Source organism: Talpa europaea (genome assembly GCF_964194135.1).
Source record: "Talpa europaea genome assembly, chromosome: 5".
NCBI lineage: Eukaryota > Metazoa > Chordata > Mammalia > Eulipotyphla > Talpidae > Talpa > Talpa europaea.
Genome location: NC_140071.1, coordinates 99066088 through 99084812, shown reverse-complemented (window position 1 = coordinate 99084812; position 18725 = coordinate 99066088). Strand labels below are relative to the sequence as shown.

Below are 18725 nucleotides of genomic sequence, written 5' to 3'. Positions count from 1 at the left end.
TAGCAGTCATTTGGTTAAATCTTCTTACTTTACCGATGAGAAAATATAACCCCAGAGATTAAGTGATGAGCATCAATATAATTTATTATCTATAAACTGAGGCTTTGAGAAGAAGGTGATCACCATTTCTTGTGAATGACTCTCTTACTTTCTAAATGAATGCATAGAAGAAATTCTTGTACATTAAAAAATAATCCAAACCTTAAACTGGAAAAATCTTTCTAAACTTAGAGTATCAGTTTTTTAAAGTGAAAAATTAAGTCTGATTGTTTCCAACACACATCACCTGCTAACCTCCTTTCTTGCTTCCATTGGCTAACAAGGATCAATGGTTATTTCCTAACCACATCTATTGAAACACTTCAGTTTTACTTTTTAAAAATAATTTATTTTTTAAAATTTATGTCTTTTACATCATTGTGTAGTCCCCGTAAATGTCCTACCACCAGTTCACCCGTGAACCATCAGCATAGTCCCTTGTGCTCCTCTCTCCCCTGTTTTGATCACTTGCCCTCCCCCTTCTTTGCAGAATGTTTCTTATTTATGGTGCCTGCTAGTTTTATTACTATTATTATTGTTGTTGTTTTTCCCTGTACTTTGGTTTTAAAAGCAAAGAAATGGGATATCATTTCATTTTGAGCATGGTAAATTGAATCTATCTGGGCACATCCATTTTGTTAATTTCAAGAGAGTCTGAGCTGGATTAAAATAGAAAAGTTAAGGTGGAGAATTCAAAATGGTTTCCAGCCATGGAGGATGTCGATGCCTATACACAGTAATGTGATTCTGTGGCTTTCCCCCAGCTTTGAAGTTTCCTATTTAGGGTGGATTTTCTTTGTGCTAGACCCCTCACCCTCTCTTCCACTTTCTTTTGGTCACTCTGCTCTGCTCTTCGTGATGTTTCTTTCTTGGTTACTCGACTTAGCCATTTCAGTAGCTTCTCCTCGTGATAAGAGAGCTTCTAATTCATTTTAGATTTTAAAATTTAGATTTTAGATTTTAAAATTGTGCCATCTCTTCCTCTTACCTAATTTAGGGAAAGGAAACCCAGGGCTCCTGAGAGTCCAGGTACTCGCAGACATAGAATTTCCTTAACTCGTCCAAAGCACCCTGCGAAGTACTCCATTTTTACAAATGGAGGAAAAGGGACTAAAGTCAGTAGGAAACAAAGCTGGAGTCCATGGCTATCCGGTTCTGAACCTTTTGTTGGTCTGCTTCTGCTTATGTAGGATTCGGTATTGTGGAACATTTTGAAGCAGAACTCAGAATGCAGATGTTGCCACACATTCTTATAATTTGTTTTATAAATATCTCAATAATAAAGTCAGATGGACATCTAAAAAAAATTGTTGATTATAAACTTCAAAGTATATATTCATAGTAAAGTCACCCTTTGGGTGTAGATAGCATGTATTTAGAAGGCAAGCTAGATTTTCATTTCCCTGGTAGAATTGGAGGCACTTCAGCCTTCCTAAAATGATACCCTCTAAATTTCCTTTGCCAAAAGGAAATTTTTTTGTATCATTCCATAGTTAAAGTCACGGTTTTTATCACTTTTCTTTATAGTAGTAGTATCACATTTGCTTACAATCTATCTATTGCTACATTGTAAAGCCCTTAAAGGCAAGGAATGATGTTTATCAATGAGTAACAAAAATAGCCTGTTTTTGTTTCCTTAGGCTTTGAGCAATTAGTATTTTTGAATGAACCAATAAATAATTGTATCCATGTGGAGATGTTCTGAAAAGAGAAAAATGAGGTTGCCTGGTTATTTTATTTTATACCATAGAATTTAGTTATAACCCATTTTATTCGGCACAGAGATCATTAAGTCTAACCCCTTCCTAAATGGATAAGCAAGTAGAGGACTAGATCGGTTAAGGTCATATATTTACTTACTTAGTGGCTCTGTGTTGGCATTATTAGTTCAAACAAACAAACAAACAAACAAACAAAAAACAAGTCAAAACTAAGCCTTATATTAATGGCTTCCTGTGCCATAGCCACAGAAATTGAGGTCTGATCTTGGCATTGCCATGGCCAGAAAAATATATTTAGAGCTACTTTGCCAGTTCTTATCTTTGACTTCTACTTCTATGGTTGTTACAGAATTATGATTTTAGAGAATAGTTTTTCTTTATGTATTAGATTTCATTGCAGTTGAAATTACTGTATTGTTTTGACCTAAGTTGCTTAGATCCTCTTGAGATAAGTGTGAGGACTCAGAATTCTGGATCCTGACTTCCTCAGTTCATGTTTCAGCTCTTCAACTTACTAGCTGAATGACCCTTGGGCAAGTTACTAAATTTCTGTGCCTCCATTTTCTTATCTGTAAGTTTTAGTTGGTTGGTAATAGTAACTGTCTGTTGAAATTAATTAACTACTTCATTCATGTTTAGGACTTCTCTAGAACATTGGAAATGGTTGACAAATGTTGGCTATAATGATAGTGATCATAGAATACTAAATAACTTAAGCCATGTTGATCCAATCATTGTTTTCCTTTAACGGGTAAGGGGAAAGAAATTTTACTGCAATTCTCCCTGAGAGTATATAAATGACAAAGATGGAGATAAAATTTCATTGAGATTCGGAAGGTTTGGCTATATAAACATTGGTTGTAAGGCTCTTCCTGATAGAGGAAATCCTGTGAGCAAACCGTGATGGGGAGAAGTTTGGTGTTGTCTCAGGAATACAGTAAGTCTTCACTAATTGCCATAACAGGTTCTTGGAAACTATGACTTTAAGCGAATTGACATTTAATGAAACTAGGTCCTGGAATAATGGCCTTTTGATTGGTGTTGGCTGGGATTTCTTTTTTCTTATCAATGTCAAAAAGAAACAATATTCAAAGACCTGCTATAATTCAGTTTAACTACAGTATAAGGTGCTTCATGGGGAGAAGTGAGTCAGTGGAAAATGGAGATTTGGGTTTACCCCCAAGCCTGCCATGAGATAGCAGACCCAGGGGTTTGGATTAAGAATCTTTGAGTATTGAGATCCCTTTGGTATCAAGGCAGAGAGGGGAAAGGATTAGAGAGAATGGCATCAAGGCAAGGAGTTAGGAGGCTGTTGAATTAGAAATAGAGAGGAAGTGGACGTGGCACTGAGGACACTTTGGAATTAATGAAGGGGTGGGCAGCTCTCATGCATAGGCAGTACCTTTAACAAAAACAGGAAACTCTGGAGCAGAGGCAGGTTTGGAGTAGAGGGAGATGAATTTAGTTTCATGAACATCAGTTTGCGGTACAGATAGGAAAACCCAAGAAAATCACCCCTTTCATAGAAATTCAAAGCTGGAACTCGGCAAAGAGTTTAGTATTAGAGGTAAAATTCTGAGAGTCATTTCCAGATGTGTGATAGTAGTAAAGATTTAAGAATAGGGCCTCCCTGTTGGCCTAAGGGTTAAGTGTCAGCACTATCACCACTAAGGCCTGAGTTTGATCCCCAGCCAGGGAACTAACCACGCAGGGTGCAGCAGACCCCTCCTGTCTCACCCTCTGTTCCCCTCAGCAGTGTATTTCAGTAAATCTGCATGTTCTGCTCCCTACGCTGTCTCTGGCGAATCCTCTCTCTCCCCTTCCCCTCACTTCTGGCCTGCATCCCAGTTCTTCTATGCAAAAAATAAATAAACAAACAAATAAATAAATAAAAGAATATGTGAGAATTCAAAAGAGACCCACATTCTTTGGATAGAGACAGCTAAGGCAAGAAATAATTAATGTGGTACCACAAACTGTTGGAGAGTATAGATTCAGTTCAGTTACTATGTGACTTAGAGCCTATCCTTGCATTTCCTACAGTGCTTCCCAGTTTTTAAACGTGTTCATGAGCTTTTCCCATCACACACTGATGGGCAGGAACTCAGGATTCCCTTAATAGTATATAGAAGATTAGGCTGAAATTATGGAATTTAAAAATTACAGAATAAAATTTATCAAATTTATGCCGCAAAGTTAGAGAACAGAAACTCCGAAGACATAACTTTAAATTTAAAATATTTCATAACCCTTCATTCTCTGTGTGGTTTTCAGTGGGTATAAAAATACTCAGTGGGTGTGTGGGTGGTTTCTCATGTTTTGGAAATGGTGAGAATATGAGATGCTGAGCATTGGATTCTGGGATGAGAGCTATAATTACTAACTGATTCTACCCAGGATTGGCTCTTGGGTGGATATCTGAATCTAAAAACCCAACAATCCAGAATCCAGAGCAATAAACCACTTGCCCTTCTTCCTCTGGGAATTAAAACAATTATTGTGGTAGAGAGGAGAGGGGCTATAGGAGGATGATTCTTCTTGCTTTGACTCCTTTCGTGCCCTGGACTCAGTCAGTGATGCAACAGAAAAGGAGCCTGGCATAGTGGCTTCTCCTCGCCTGATATACAACAGCCACTGCACAGCTGTGATGGAAAGAGTTCTAAATATAACCCAGACTCATTTCAAATCCTCCTCTTGGCGGATGTGGTAAATACCCTAAAAATACCTGCTGTCTGAACCTTTGAGGTATCCGAAGAGCCAGGGGCAGGTACTAGAATCTGGGCTGTGTGGTGGTGGTGGGAGGCCTGGGCAGCCACCCGGACTGGTGCCCACTGGGGCGGGTCCCAAAGCTGTTTGGTGAGCTGTCTGCCATGCCATCCTGTTCAAGGATAAGTGCCTACTCTTGAGTCTCATCTTCACTGTTGGCAGGTTTGAAGGAAACTATTCATAGACTAGGCATCTGTTCTCTGTCCCATTGATCCCAAACCTGCAGCTGCCGCCATAGTATTCAGTTAGTGTAGTGGTTTTTAGTCTTATTTCACAGAATCAGATTTTACAGCTGGCAAGGACCTTAGACATTATTGTCCATGAAACACTCCATTAAAGTCACTACACCTAGTGATTTTAATGCCTATATAGGACATTTCTTTGCCTATAGAGTGACATAGCAATTTTTAAAATAGTCTTAGTCTGATTATTAAAGGAAGTCACTCTCATCATTATATAACATAAATAGAAGGAAAATGAAAACCAGCCTTAAAGGTCTTAAGTGATCCTGTGAGAAACTCTTCAATTTTTTTAAATTAAGTGGCAACCTTGAGGCTTACTTTCTCACCCCAGTTTAAGTATTTTGAATATAAAGTTCATTGGCAGGCTAGCCAGACCATCAGGACTCTTGTCAAGACTTCAAGAAGGCTTTTAATATCTAGTTTCTGGAATCCCAAACAATAACAATGGTTGTAATTGAAGGACCATAGCTGGTCTTTGTTTTTCTGGGAAAGAGTTTCCAAAGATTATCTCCAGCACCCATGGAATGCATTCAAAGTCATGGAGGCAGTCAGAGCCATCTAATAAGGCAGCATAATTCACCCAAGTTTTAAAATGTGTGATAACTACCTTACCCCATTCCCTCAATAAACTTTAAGAAGGCCCAGTGGGTACAGAACCTGTGCTAGGAGCTGGGGTGGCGGTGTAGAGAGCTAGGAAGTCCCAAGATGCTTGTTCCAATTAATAGTTTTAAATATGTTGTGTTGTGGTGAATTTAGAATTTCTGTGATTGTGACAAGTACATATTCTCTGCTGGGAGCTTCTTAAAGGTCTTTCAGGAATCTGGAAGTGTTATTTGTTACTCTGAGTTGAAAGTTAATCAAAAATTTCTCTTGAGTGTTGGAAGCTTTCAAAATGGTTGGAGTGTTTTATGTCACTTAATGCATATTTGAAATTGCCATCTGTGGGACCTCAAATATCCCTGGACCATAACACTTGTAATTGGAAATGAGATACAGTGGATGGCAGTCAACTTTGGGAATTAGTATAATTTGTGGAAAGAACTTGGTTTTGGAGTCATTCATATCTTCAGTCGTATAGAAGTCGAACAGGGTAAGATATAGGACAAATCTTTTTCCATGCACGTCAAGAAGAGAGAAAGGTAGAGGTAATGTCTGTAATGTGTGATACTGAGTTGGCATAGTTCCTGGGTTCTCAAATATTTCCCCTCTGAAATTGCAGAATGAAGAGCTTCGAAACTTGTCACTTTCTGGCCATGTTGGATTTGACAGTCTCCCTGACCAGCTGGTCAACAAGTCTACTTCTCAAGGATTCTGTTTCAACATCCTGTGTGTTGGTAAGTGACTCAGCATTTGCTAACAAGCCAGGGGTCTGGTCCATAGTGGTGGAGTGACTATCAAGAAGCATATTTTAGGGTAATAAGCATACTTTAGGGTAATAAGATGTTTTTACTCTCTTTTTCATCAGTCAAGTCTCCGTTTCATCAGAACAATAATACCCATTCTGTGTATGTCACAAGATTGAGAATTGTATTTGCGTAATGCTTTGCAAGCTTTGGGGTGTTACTCAAATTATTTTTATTGATGTTGTAGAGTTAAGCAAATGCTTAGGTTAATGTTGTTATCAAAGCACTTTTTAGTGGGGTGGAGGGACTTAGATCCTAACTAGATTATAGGAAGTTGAAAGAAAGACCTGAGTGTGTGTGTGTGTGGTATGATTGTTCAAAAACATCTTAAGAATTTATTTTAAGGTCTCTGACTACAGTACAATAGTAATCTCCACTGAAATCTTTTTAAAGATATGCTACCTATAATAAGTAAAATATGAAACAACTGGATTATAATAAACTAATGTTTAAAATTTGTGCTTTCAGAGCAAAAGACAATTTAAATTTGTATTTTTTAGTTAAAATACATGCTCTGCCTGAATTATTAAACTAACCTTTGTCCTTAAATTTGACTCTAAAACTGACCTTAGTTTATTCCTGGTAGCTAAATCAAAAAGGTCAAAGATATCTGATGTCTTTGCATTCTCAGTATGTTTTACTCATATCCTTTAAATATTAATACACTAGTCAAGACCTCTGGCCTTCAGACTCCTTTTCTTCTCTAGCTCTGTTGTTTTTAAACTAAGAGGAGGAAGGTAGAAAAAGGTGGAAAAGAGGGATGTAAATCTTTTGGTTTGAAGCAGAAAAACACAGGACGGTTTTTCCTTCACCTTCCTGTCACTCCTGATTAATGTCTGGGCTAGACATCAGTGAAGTGGCTGAGGTGTGCTGTTCTGTTGTCCTTGTCCTCCAGGCATGTCCTTCTGAGATAGACCAAAAGGAAAGGAATAATGTATTTCTGTTTGTAGACAAAAGGACCATCCTTCCACTAAGTCTGGACCATCCTTCCACTTACTTTTCTTGTACGAGTAAAATGAAGTCAATTTAGAAAAGGTGTGCATTTCTAAGAGCCACTCTTTCAGTTAGTTACTGGGCGGGAAGGTGGCAATTTTCCTTTTTAAAAAAATTCTGGAAGAAAATATTAATGTAGCCACTGCACTGGACGCCTGTTAGTGGGAACCACAGCTGTCCTGCACGCCACAATGGCTCCCTCTCTGTCTTAAACACTGAATAGAGAATGACTGGAAGAAACGTGCCCCGGGCAGCCAGCTCTCATGCTTTTCCCCTTTCCCTACATGAGACCTTTTAAAATTCAGCAGGGGACCTCCTGAATGCCAGTGGGTTCCACAGAGTGGCATAAATGAGTTGTCTTTTCTCTTATGCTTATTGCAGAAAGGGGCAATTCTTCATTAGCATAGCAATTTGTTGATTTTTCTATTGAAAAGTGTGCTAAATTGTAGGCCAATTACTATTCTGGCTTCTCTTCCCTGCCTCCCCCAGCCTTGTCTCCAAAATCAGCTGCAAGAAAACACATGAGAATTGTGTCTGCAAGTAGGGTAAAGCCTTCCAGTGAGGTTGGGCTTGCTGGGAGTGCCTGGTTTGATAGGTGTGTGGTGTGCATGGAGTGGGGGAGGGGTGGTGTAGGGGTAGGGGTGGTGGGTAGGCTCACTGGCTCACTCCTCTTGTTCAATAGCAAGTGATGCTGCTAGTTGGAGTTCACAAGCTACATCCGGGTTGCTCTTTTGGATTTGTAAAGTAGCTGCTGTTCTTCTCTGTCTGGATGGTGATAATTAATGCCTGATTCTTGGCTTTTTACTCTGGTTCCATTAAACTGTTTAAAACTAGTTCCATTAAACTGTTTAAAACTAGTTTTAATAACAATACATATTTATTGTTAAAAAATATTGTGACTGCATCTTCCTCCCTCCCCATTTCCACTCCATAGAGATAACACCATGGAATTCTAGAAACCTCCTACATCTTTTTGTACTTGAATATTATTTTGTGTGGCTTAAAACAACACTGATTATCTTACAGTTCTGTAGAAGTCCCACATGTCTCACTGAGCTACAATCAAGGTATCCACAGGGCTGTATTCCTTTCTGGAACTTCTAGGGGAGAATACATTTTCTTACTTTTCCCAGCTTTTAAGTCTACCTGTTATAGGACAGGAAAAGGGGTAGCCCAAGCCCCGCAAACCTGCCTATTCTAAATGGGTTCTGCCATCCCCTGCATCAACACAAAACATAGGAGACTTTAATGAAAAGGAACTTTAATAAAACTAGGAAACAATACAGGTAAGGCAAAGAATCTAGTTTCTAAATCAAGCACCCAAAGTTACCCGTCCCCTCGTGGGTAAAAGTCCATCCAAATGGGATTGGCCCAGAGCAAGGCCCCAAGGCCTGCCACAAGTCTAAAGCATCTTCCAGTGGGGACCCACAGAAAAGGGTCACAAACAACCGGACAAGTCCGGAAGGAAAAGAGCAAAATCAACATCAAAATAAAAGCTGCCATTGTCACCTCCCCACGGGTCTCACCCACATCTGTGTCACCCAGTCCACGACCAAAAGACAAGCACAGTTTCTTCACGTGTCTCTAGGCTCCATGCGCCTCTTCCAGGTCTCCTGGCTCCATCCTGCTTCCTTCCTCAGTCTCTTCTGCAGCTTCTCCTCTTCCTGCTCAGCTCCACCCTCCCTTGGGTGGAGCAGGGAACCAACCCCTTTCCTGGGGACCACCCTGTTACATACCTACCTGTATGCCTTGATCCTGGGACGCTTTATCCTCCATCTTCAAAGCCTGCATCATCACATCTCTCTCTTCCCATTCTTGTATTAGAAAAATTCCTAAAAGAATTATAGGATTTTTAGTTTTAAATTCAGTGAAGACCCTTCCTAAACCCCAAAACATGTGGAAAATGTAATAGTATTGAATTTTATCATTAAGAACAGCTGGTGCTCAGAGTGAACTGTTTTCAGGACTGTCTCTGGCTCTCTAGCCTGCTTGCTTCTGTTGGCCTCATGATCGGCTTTTTCTTCAGGGAGGAAGTATGACCTCCAGCATTGTTGCCCACTTAGCAACCCCTGAGCAAAGAATGACCACTTGTGCCAGTTCTCACCGAATGGTCACAGGATGTCGCTGACGGGCCAGGCCTCAGCCACATGCCCACGCAGGGTAGGCGAGGAACTAGTCCACCACAAGTCACAAGAGACTCCCTATGGGGAGGAAGCGATTATCAGAGAGGAGGTAGGGCCTGAGGAGACATACACTGGCCAGGGACCAACAGCTCTCTCACAGTTACACAAGTACTGTTTTGTTTTTATACAAATGAGGTCATAATGTTCATATTCTTCTGATTTTTCCTCTTTTTCATTCACAGTATATGCTGGCTGTCCTTCCATGCCAGTATGTGTAGTTTTCCAGGTTCTTTTTCATACCTGTCTAGAGTCAGCATTAGCTCTTCAGGATAAAAAGGGCCTCAGCTTAAGCGTTGAGCTTATTTATCCTCAATTCCTTTATCACAAGTATTTTACAGCAAATTTCTATATCTCACCATCAGTTATTGGGCCATCTATTTTTAAAGTAAGAATCTATGCAAAAGTGTTCTAGCCAGTCAAAATATTTTGACAGTTACTTAGAGGAGTAGGTGACATATTTTACTTAAGAGTATTCAAGGTGCTTTTTTTCTTGTCATCTTACTGTCCGTTGGTATGTTTTTCATACAGTATGTAGATGTCATGGTCTTTTTAGCATCATTACTTAATTTTCAAGTGATAAATACAAAAAGGCATTGGAAACTTGATAAAAAAGAGTTGTGATCCTAATAAAGGAAACTGATGATGTTATCAGGAAGGTATTAGAATCATAATTTGCTCTAGTGGCAAGAGCCTCTAAGTTGCAAATAGAGGAAATAAACCAGGACAGAAACTAATCCTGAGGTTGGTCTAGTTTTAGAGGCACTGAATTAAATGTCTGTTATTAGAACCCCTATCTGTTGAGTACTAGAAAAAAATGTAATAGAGAGGAAAGAAGTGTTCACTTAACCTGAAAAAGGACTCTTGATGCTAAATTGGGCTATAGGACATCCAGAAGTTCATAGTTGCCTCACTCTCTATCTTGATTCTAACACATTAAATCATCCCCAAAGCTGCTGTTAGTTTAAATAAAACCTTTTCTTTCCATGCTGTAATTCTCCAAATAATCTGAATTATTGTTCGGCCTTTCTTTACAGTTTTTAATGTATCTATTTTTCTCATTCATCTTCCAAAATGGCACTAGCTCCATGAGAAACTTTAACATTGATCCCGCTGTATTTTTTTGGTTCTTTGTGCACCTACAAAGATAAAAAAAGCACAGTGACATACTTGCTTTTGAAGAGGAAACAATTCAATAGTAGGATCAAAATAAAAGAAAAATACCTTTTGATAATAGAAAATTTTAAAATAGTTCAGCCATAACACTTTTTAAGGGGATAAAAGAAGAGAAATAGAAAACAGATGAGTTTAAGATTTCTTTTTGTCAAAGCTGAAATAAGCTGTGGAATTTTATAATCCAGTCTTAAACATTTTTATCCTATCTTGTTTTTCCAGGAGAGGTCATTAAGTAGTTTACAGGGTGAAATGGATGAGCAAGCAAATAAAGAGAAATTTAACCCCAGAAAACAAAGCAAAACCAAAGTGCAAAGCCTACCATCAGGTCTGCCTAGAGCCATGAACTCTATCAGGGATAGATTTGTCTCTCAGCGTGTTGAGAGGACAGAGGAATCCATTTATTCACCAGATATTTATTGAACACATATTATGTACCAAAGAAAAATTAAAAGTTTCGCAATGACAGATTTAAAGTTTCTGTAGAGTTAGAGCAAAATACTCCAGATGAAACAGTTTTACCTGAAAAAATTTCTCCCGTGGATTTTCAGAAAAGAGATAAGGCGGATGCCACCACATCCCTCCACCAAATCAGTGTGGTCGATCCAGGCCGTGCCAAGTGTCCAGTGCTGTCCTTTCAAGTCTGTCATGCAGGCTGGGTGGAATTATGGAAAATGTTTCATCAAAAACAATTCTTTGAAGAGTCAAAACAACACAGTTTAGATACACAGCTCTGGCTCTGTCCAAGAATTAAATCTAGAGTATTTAGAGAAGGCAGCAGCAATTACTTGGATAATTATCCAAGTAGCCAGTCTTGGTCAGAGTAAAAGATGCTGAATTGTAGTCAACTATTTGATCAGTCTATAGCTACCTTCTAATTAATAATATTATCCTTCTTTTCCCTCAGTGTTTATTTTAGAGCTGGTGGTTTAAATAAGCCTGAGACTAGGGGCCTCCCTGGTGGCGAAAGGGGTTAAGACGCCACCTATGAAGCTATCTGCAGCCACTCAGCACGAGTTCGATCCCCAGCCAGGGAGCTACCCACATGGAGCAGCAGACATCTCTTGTCTCGTCCTCTGCTGCTCCCCTCAGCAGGGTATTTCAGTAGATCTGCATATTCTGTTACCCACTCTGTCTCTGGTGAATCCTGTAACCCCCCACACCTCTGACCTAAACCCTAGCTCTTATATGCATAAATAAATAAAACTTAAAAAAAAAATAAGACTGAGACTAGAATGGAAGAGGTAGAACTGCTTTCTACTAGGATATGTGGTCATGTTCACCAGCATTGGCAGGAGCAGGATAAAAGAAGCCACCGATAGTACTTCAGAGTAAATCTCTAATTATCCTGACAACTGAGTATTTAGGCAGATGAATTTATAATAGAACAAACAACATATTCTGAAAGATCTACCAAGGTGGCAAATTTCAGTATAAATGTTCACCGTGGTCATTTTTATTCTTAATTAATTTAATAAATGTATACACTGTTCCAGGTAATTTGCTAGGGAGTTTTGAAATATTTCAAAGATGGTGTTAGTAATTAATTTTCTCAAAATATTGTCAAGGCATTTGATTTGAATATATGCCTAGTAGGCTTTAAGTTACTCTATTGGAAAGTCTTTTTGCTCTTGTGGATCCTTAAAGCTATGGAAAATGTCCTGTTTTCTGAGACTAGAGAGAAACCTCCCCAACTAATGCATTGAAGAATCCCCCCAACCCCAGTTCTGTAAATCCTTTTATTCCCCAAACTGTCATTTCTTACTGAACTGCTTTTGGACAATCCACACAGCTACTAGAGTAGCTGTGTGTAATTGTGGCTTTTAAAAACACAGGCCATAGAAATCGAAAGCAGAGCACTCTGAGATTTAGAGGAACAGTGGTTTTTCCAACCCTTTGATTAACCCTGTTCTGTAAGTAGGGCCTGGAATGCTAATTGTGCATAATTTCCACTTTAATGTAAATGATGATTAAAATTATGTTTGCTTTTAAAAAAAAATCAACCATGGTGTTCCTAATCACTTGTTCTTAAATAATTTCAACCTAGTAAAGTAAGGTGGTGATTTCAGTCCTGTCCTAGAGTCTTTGCCATGTTCAATTGTGCTTCTTAGGGGGAAAGATGGAAGTTAGATGGGTCACTCTATTCCAGGAACTTTCAGGGCCCTTATGGAGAAGGTTGTAAACGGTAGTGCTGCTGTTGTCACTTTGTCCATATTCCCCAAATAGGTGAATCCTGAAAAGAAATTTGCTGTGGGGGCCTCCCTGGTGGCGCAAGGGGTTAAGACACAACCTATGAAGCTATCAGTAGCCACTGCAGCACAAGTTTGATCCCCAGCCAGGGAGGGGACCCACATAGTGCAGCAGACCTCTCCTGACTTGCCCGCTGCTCCCCTGAGCAGTGTATTTCAGTCAATCTGCCTGTTCTTTTCCCTACTCTGTCTCTGGTGAATCCTCTCACCCCCCACACCTCTGGCCTGTACCCCAGTTCCTGTGTGCATAAATAAATAAAATCTTTTTTTAAAAAAAGAAATTTGCTGTGTTTGAGAAAGTTACACTTGTATCAGGTATTTCAAATAACTTCAGCAGTTGTCCAGCCCACCTGTGACTATGCAAGTGCCTTTCTTTTTCTCCTTTTCCTAATAAACCTATCCTTTTAAAGTGTTAAAAAAAAAAAAAAAGAATACAAATAACTTCAGTACCTTCAGGATTGAATTATTTACCTGATTCCAAGTATCATTTTTTTTTAAAGATTTATTTTATTTATGCATATAAGAGCTGGGGTGCAGGCCAGAGGTGTGGGAGTGAGAGAATTCACCAGAGAGAGGGGGGAGCAGAACAGGCGGATCTACTGAAATACACTTAAGTTTCTTTGTGATGAATGAATCTCCAATACTAAGCTCTACTGTATTTGTTTGCTTTCTTTCTCCTATGTTCCCAGCTAATGGCTTATTAACAACATGTCTTCTGTTTACTTAGACAGCTCCTGCTGCCTGGCTTCTGCTTATTCACAGTTTTGTTCATCTTTCCTTTTCCATGCCATCACATTGTGTGTATTGTATATCTCATTCAAACTCCCAAAGAGAGAAGTTTTGCTGGGATAGACAGATCGCTGTCTCCTATGGAGCCACTCCCTGACTCCGAGCACAATCATTGAACATGCATGGGTGCCTTTGTTCAGGGGCCTGGCCTGCTCCAGATACTTGTGGTCACTAGCATGGTCACGGCATATAAAGCATGGTCTTGCTCATAAGAGGATTGTGGTTGTGTCAGACACCTGGAATACTGGTCCCAAAATAATAAATTGAATTTGGTTGGTATTTGGTCATGTTCCAGTTGGATTCTAGCTATGGAAGACCACCCTATCAGGCTAGTGTGTTGTTCTGTTTCCAGAGGTTGGCACAGAGCTTTGTACAGAGTGGCTCTAGTAAAATTACTGGTTGAATGATAAAGAAGAAAATTCTGTGATCTTAGGTGTATCATGGTGAGAAAGGTTAAAGAGTAAGGCAAATGTACTTGTGTTACTTCTATCATATAAGTGAATCACTCTAGTTAGTGGCAAACCACGTAAGATTTCTAACTAGAGGAAGCTCATATACAGAGAGACTCCATCCTACTTCACTTCTACATTATGCTGGAAAGCAGTAAGTAATTTGAATTTCTAATTAGTAAGTAAATTTATTCATGAAAGTGGGAGAGTTCTCCTAAATCTGCAAATCCCAGAGCTTGTTTTCCTGTGGTATTGTCACCATCCCATTTCATTGTGACAATTGTGTAGAAAAAAGAATGTTCCTAGAAGCACCATGGAATTGGGATTTGTTGAAAGAGATGCACTATTTTCGCATGTTTAAAGTGAGTTGGAAATCCAATTTGGAATTTTTTCAGATTGAAAAACTAAGGCATCCCTGTGGATAATGGTCTTTGATCTCTACTTTCCTCTTTCCATCATCACACACCAAACCACCATCATACCACCACCATAGACAAGGGTGGGAACTTCCTAGTTGCAAACTAGTTTTCAGTCAAAATAAGAATTAGAATTCAGGGAGAATTTTTTGACCATATTTTGAAGGTCAAGCTGAACTTCTTGATGACTGCATATGTGTGTCTCACCGTTTGATCGGTGGTGTTACCAGGTCCTGCCATCTGTGCATATTAGAGCCTCAGTAAAAGCTTATTGACTTGAATTATTAATATGATTTAATAAGACTATTGTTGCAGGTTATTTAGCATTATTTGGTTTCATTGTCATAGATATTGCCCTGAAACTGGGAAAACTAGCAAATGTTTGCAACTCCAGCTAAACAGAGAATGAAAATGGAGATAATATAAAGGATTTATTCAGATTTGTGACTATACCTGGAAAATATGAGGCAGTAGTTTTCTCTGTAATAGTAGTCAGGATGCTGTGTGGTTTAGCGTAGGTGTTAAAACCACACGAACTTAAGTTAGAGACTTGTATCTGCCACTCAGTGCAACTTTAAGCAAGTTTCTTAAACTTTATCTAAGCCTAGTGCCCCATCTGTAAAATGGAGGGAACAGTAGCTCCCGTTTCATGAGGTGGTACCAGGGTTTACCCGAGTTGATGTGTGGGAACTCTTTGCCACAGAACTTGACACAAAGTAAGCGCTCATTAACTTCAGCTGGGTTTGTTGCTGTTATTGTTGAGTGTTAAAATTTAGATGGTGTTAGATAATTTAATTCCAACGGAATCAGTCATTTTTCTTCTAGTAACAACAATTCATCAATGTAGTATTTTGAAAGTGATATAGTTTTACACACCAACATTTAGGAGAGGAATGTACAAATTGACCATGGCAAGCCTGCATGTTCTGATCTTTATCCAGAAGTGAGAAGGAACATCTTGAAGTTCTTGATCTTTTGCTAAAAATAGTTTCTGAAGTTCATGAACTCATCTTTAGGGAGGTATTTCGCAGATCACGCATAGAAAGAACTAATGGATTATCTTTTTGTGGTGGGATTTTGGGTGATACTAACAAAAAAATTTTACAATATGATTATTATAATTGCTGCTGCAGTGAGCTTCATCACTTGTTTGAGAGGCATTGACACGTTCTCTGATTTTTCCTTTGTGGTCACCTAGGTGAGACGGGCATTGGTAAATCTACGTTAATGGACACTTTATTCAACACCAAATTTGAAAGTGACCCAGCTACTCACAATGAACCAGGTGTCCGGTTAAAAGCCAGAAGTTATGAGCTTCAGGAAAGTAATGTACGGCTGAAGTTAACCATCGTCGACACCGTGGGATTTGGAGACCAGATAAATAAAGATGACAGGTACATCTTGGACTTTTGTGGTGACAGAAGTAGATGAGGAGACAGCAGGACCCATCCTGGGTAAATGAAGAGGCTAAATGTTGAATATTTATGGTGCTTGGTCTTCGACCACCTAAAAGATGACCTTTTTGTCCTTTGAGCATTTTCTCAGAATGTTCTTCTTTGAGGTCAGAATCAGCTCATGTGATTGATTCTAGGCAGTGTAAGTAGCAAAGGGATTTGTTAGAAGGAATTAGTTAGTTTATGGCATTTTCCAGGAGACTCATGGAACCAAATTTGGGGCTTTTCCACAGGAAAAGCAATCTAGAGAAATACCCACGTACTCCACAAGACAGTAGAATCCCTTGCCACCAGCCACCTTACATAGGTTGGTATTCCTGATGTGGTGGGGGGAAGAGGGAGACAAGATGACAGTGGAGTGGAGTCTCTAGAACCTCCACAAAATCTGTCCATAAAACCAAATGCCTTCACCATCACTTGCAAAAAGAGCTGTGTGTATGACATCTGTCTGTGTGCTTACTCCCTGCTTCAAGGTCTTCAGTGCCACTTTTCAGAAAGTTGACCACTACTAGAATACTAGCTGTAAGAGAGCCTAGGAAATGTGGTTTCTGGTTTTTTCAACTATGCAAAATAAGAAGGCATTAAAATTTAGTGGAGTTTGTTGTGAACATCTACCATTCATTGCTTATCCAAGGCAGATTGGGATATCTGACTTAATCCCCAGGTTCTCACAGATTTGAATGAGATTTCAGCCAAAAAGCCACAGTCCAGGATTTAAGGGACCTGGGTTGTATTTTGGATTCTGCCTGTGACAAGCTAAGGAAACTTGGCAGTTTATCTCAGTTTAAAGGAAGAATGTTCTCTACCTCTCCCAGTATGATACTGCATATAGTCCTGGTCTTAGGTGAGGCCAAGGAAAGACATTATGAATGGCGAGGCCTAGAAGAGGGAAGTGGTCATAATAGGGAGCTGTGTTTTGGTGGCTTTGGAAAGTGATATTAGCTCTTAAAACACCAAAGTGAAGAAAGTATTTTTATGAAAGATCTGTTGAAAAAAATCTTAGCTAATTTCATGTTGCCACAAGATGATAATATTGATGGTAGTGCTCTGGGTTGAGCTTCCTGTGAGCTTTTCAGAGCTGGGTGCAGAATGTGCAAGTTGAGTCTGAATAACAATCATGGTTTCTGTCAAGCCTAATGAGGAATTCAGGTTGATTGGATTACCTTTTAGCTGTATCCAGGGGGTGTTTGTGAAGCTAATTAAATAACACATATAACAAACTTTGTGTATATGTGGAAGAAAGGACATGTTAAGCCTGCTCAAAAAATAAAGATTTTTAAGAATTTTGGTCCAATACTTTGTTTGTAGGTAGGAGCTTACATAAACTGGATTTCATAAACTTGATAATCTAATTATTAAATGATATAGTAAGATGTTACCTTTTTAAAAACACACATTCTTTCTTAGTTCATAAAGTCAAGTAGGTTTGACTCTTCCCTGTAAATTGATGTGTGCCTTTATTTGAGGGAAGCTATTAATCTTTAAAGCTTCCTGATGTACATCCCATGTGTTACTCTAAGTCCCAAAATATTCATATTCCTTCTCAAACTACCCATCCTATTCATCAGTAGATTTCAAGTGCCTTAGAGCTATTTAAATATTACACTCATTCCCAAAAAATGTTTGAGAAAGTTAAAGTAAAACTGTCCCAGGCCAAAAGATGATTCCAGAGGGGCTTCCAGAGACATTTTTGAGCTATGACAGCTTTACTATGGGGATAAAACACCAAAATCAATAAATTATGGTATGTTTGCTTAGGGGTCAGAAATGTCGTTAGTACTGCATTTGTTTATTTTTTTCATTTTCTTTTTCCTGTGTGTATTATATGCATGTCTTTTAAAAAGAGGAACTTGAACTATTTTTGTCTAGAAATATGATTGCCTAGATGCATTTTAACTATCCCTGATATATATATTTCCATGAGTGCCATAGAAATGATAAATATTTAATTCATACTCTGTTTTGTGCTGAGCTCTTATCTATAGAGCAATTTAAATGCTCTTCAATAAACATTGTCCTGTAATGACAGGAGCAATTGTTAGATATAGTGAGAGATTTTATTTTTATTTTGCATCTGGTCAAATGGACTATCTGTACATTGTATTGGTGTGGGGAACAGCCAAGCTCTGACCCTGCAGCTCAATGCCAAGGAATGATGGAGAGGTCACTGCCTGCAGGCTGCTTTAATGTCAAGTGAAATAGATGAAGAGAAAAAGCTGGCAACAAGAAAATGAGCACAGGTGCATTGTTAGAGCCTCGGAGAAAGTGAAGGCTCTGGACTTTGCTTGGTCACCGTGTAAACTCAGAGCAAGACCATCTCCATTTCTCGACCTAGGGTTTCTCCCTGGGTCCAGGCTTCTCCCTGGGATAGAGAATGTCGTGCTCGTGTACTGCCTGATTGGAAGGCAGCAATTGGATCTTTCTGGATCTCTTCCTGCATTATGAGATCCTTATTACTGCATTTTGCTGCTAAGATTGCATGTGCGCTCCAGCTCAGAGGCTTTACCTTAGCACTGCCACTACATTTTGGCCTCTCCCTTCAATAGGGGACTTTCCCTTGGGCTGGAGAGTTTTCTCTTGTCAGCCCTGAAGGTCAGGTGGCCAGTATAACACTGAGACTCATATTTGCAGCTGGAGGCCATTTTAAGAAATTATCTGACTCATTTGGGTCAAATAATAGTTTCCAAAGGAGATTTTGAAGAGAGAAGTGTGATATTAACCTAACCTAGATACCAAACATTTTTTTTTTCTTCTGAGATTTCTTGACAACTGTTGCATAACCTCTTTAAGTGGCATTTCAAACTTTATGCCCCAGAAGGCATTGTTGACACTACTGAGGATAAACCCAAAT

At 39.1% G+C, this 18725-nt stretch overlaps 1 protein-coding gene across 2 annotated transcripts in view; it reads left to right on the top strand.

Annotated features, from left to right (window-relative positions):
* The window catches only part of SEPTIN11 (septin 11), a gene marked incomplete at both ends in the record, with an annotated part of 92835 nt that overhangs the window by 42337 nt on the left and 31773 nt on the right, over positions 1-18725 (top strand). For both annotated transcript variants that reach the window (XM_084234127.1, XM_084234126.1), the window contains 2 exons: positions 5988-6102; positions 15619-15814. In XM_084234127.1, coding sequence (XP_084090253.1) covers positions 5988-6102; positions 15619-15814 — 311 coding nt within the window. The remainder of the gene's footprint in view (positions 1-5987; positions 6103-15618; positions 15815-18725) is intronic.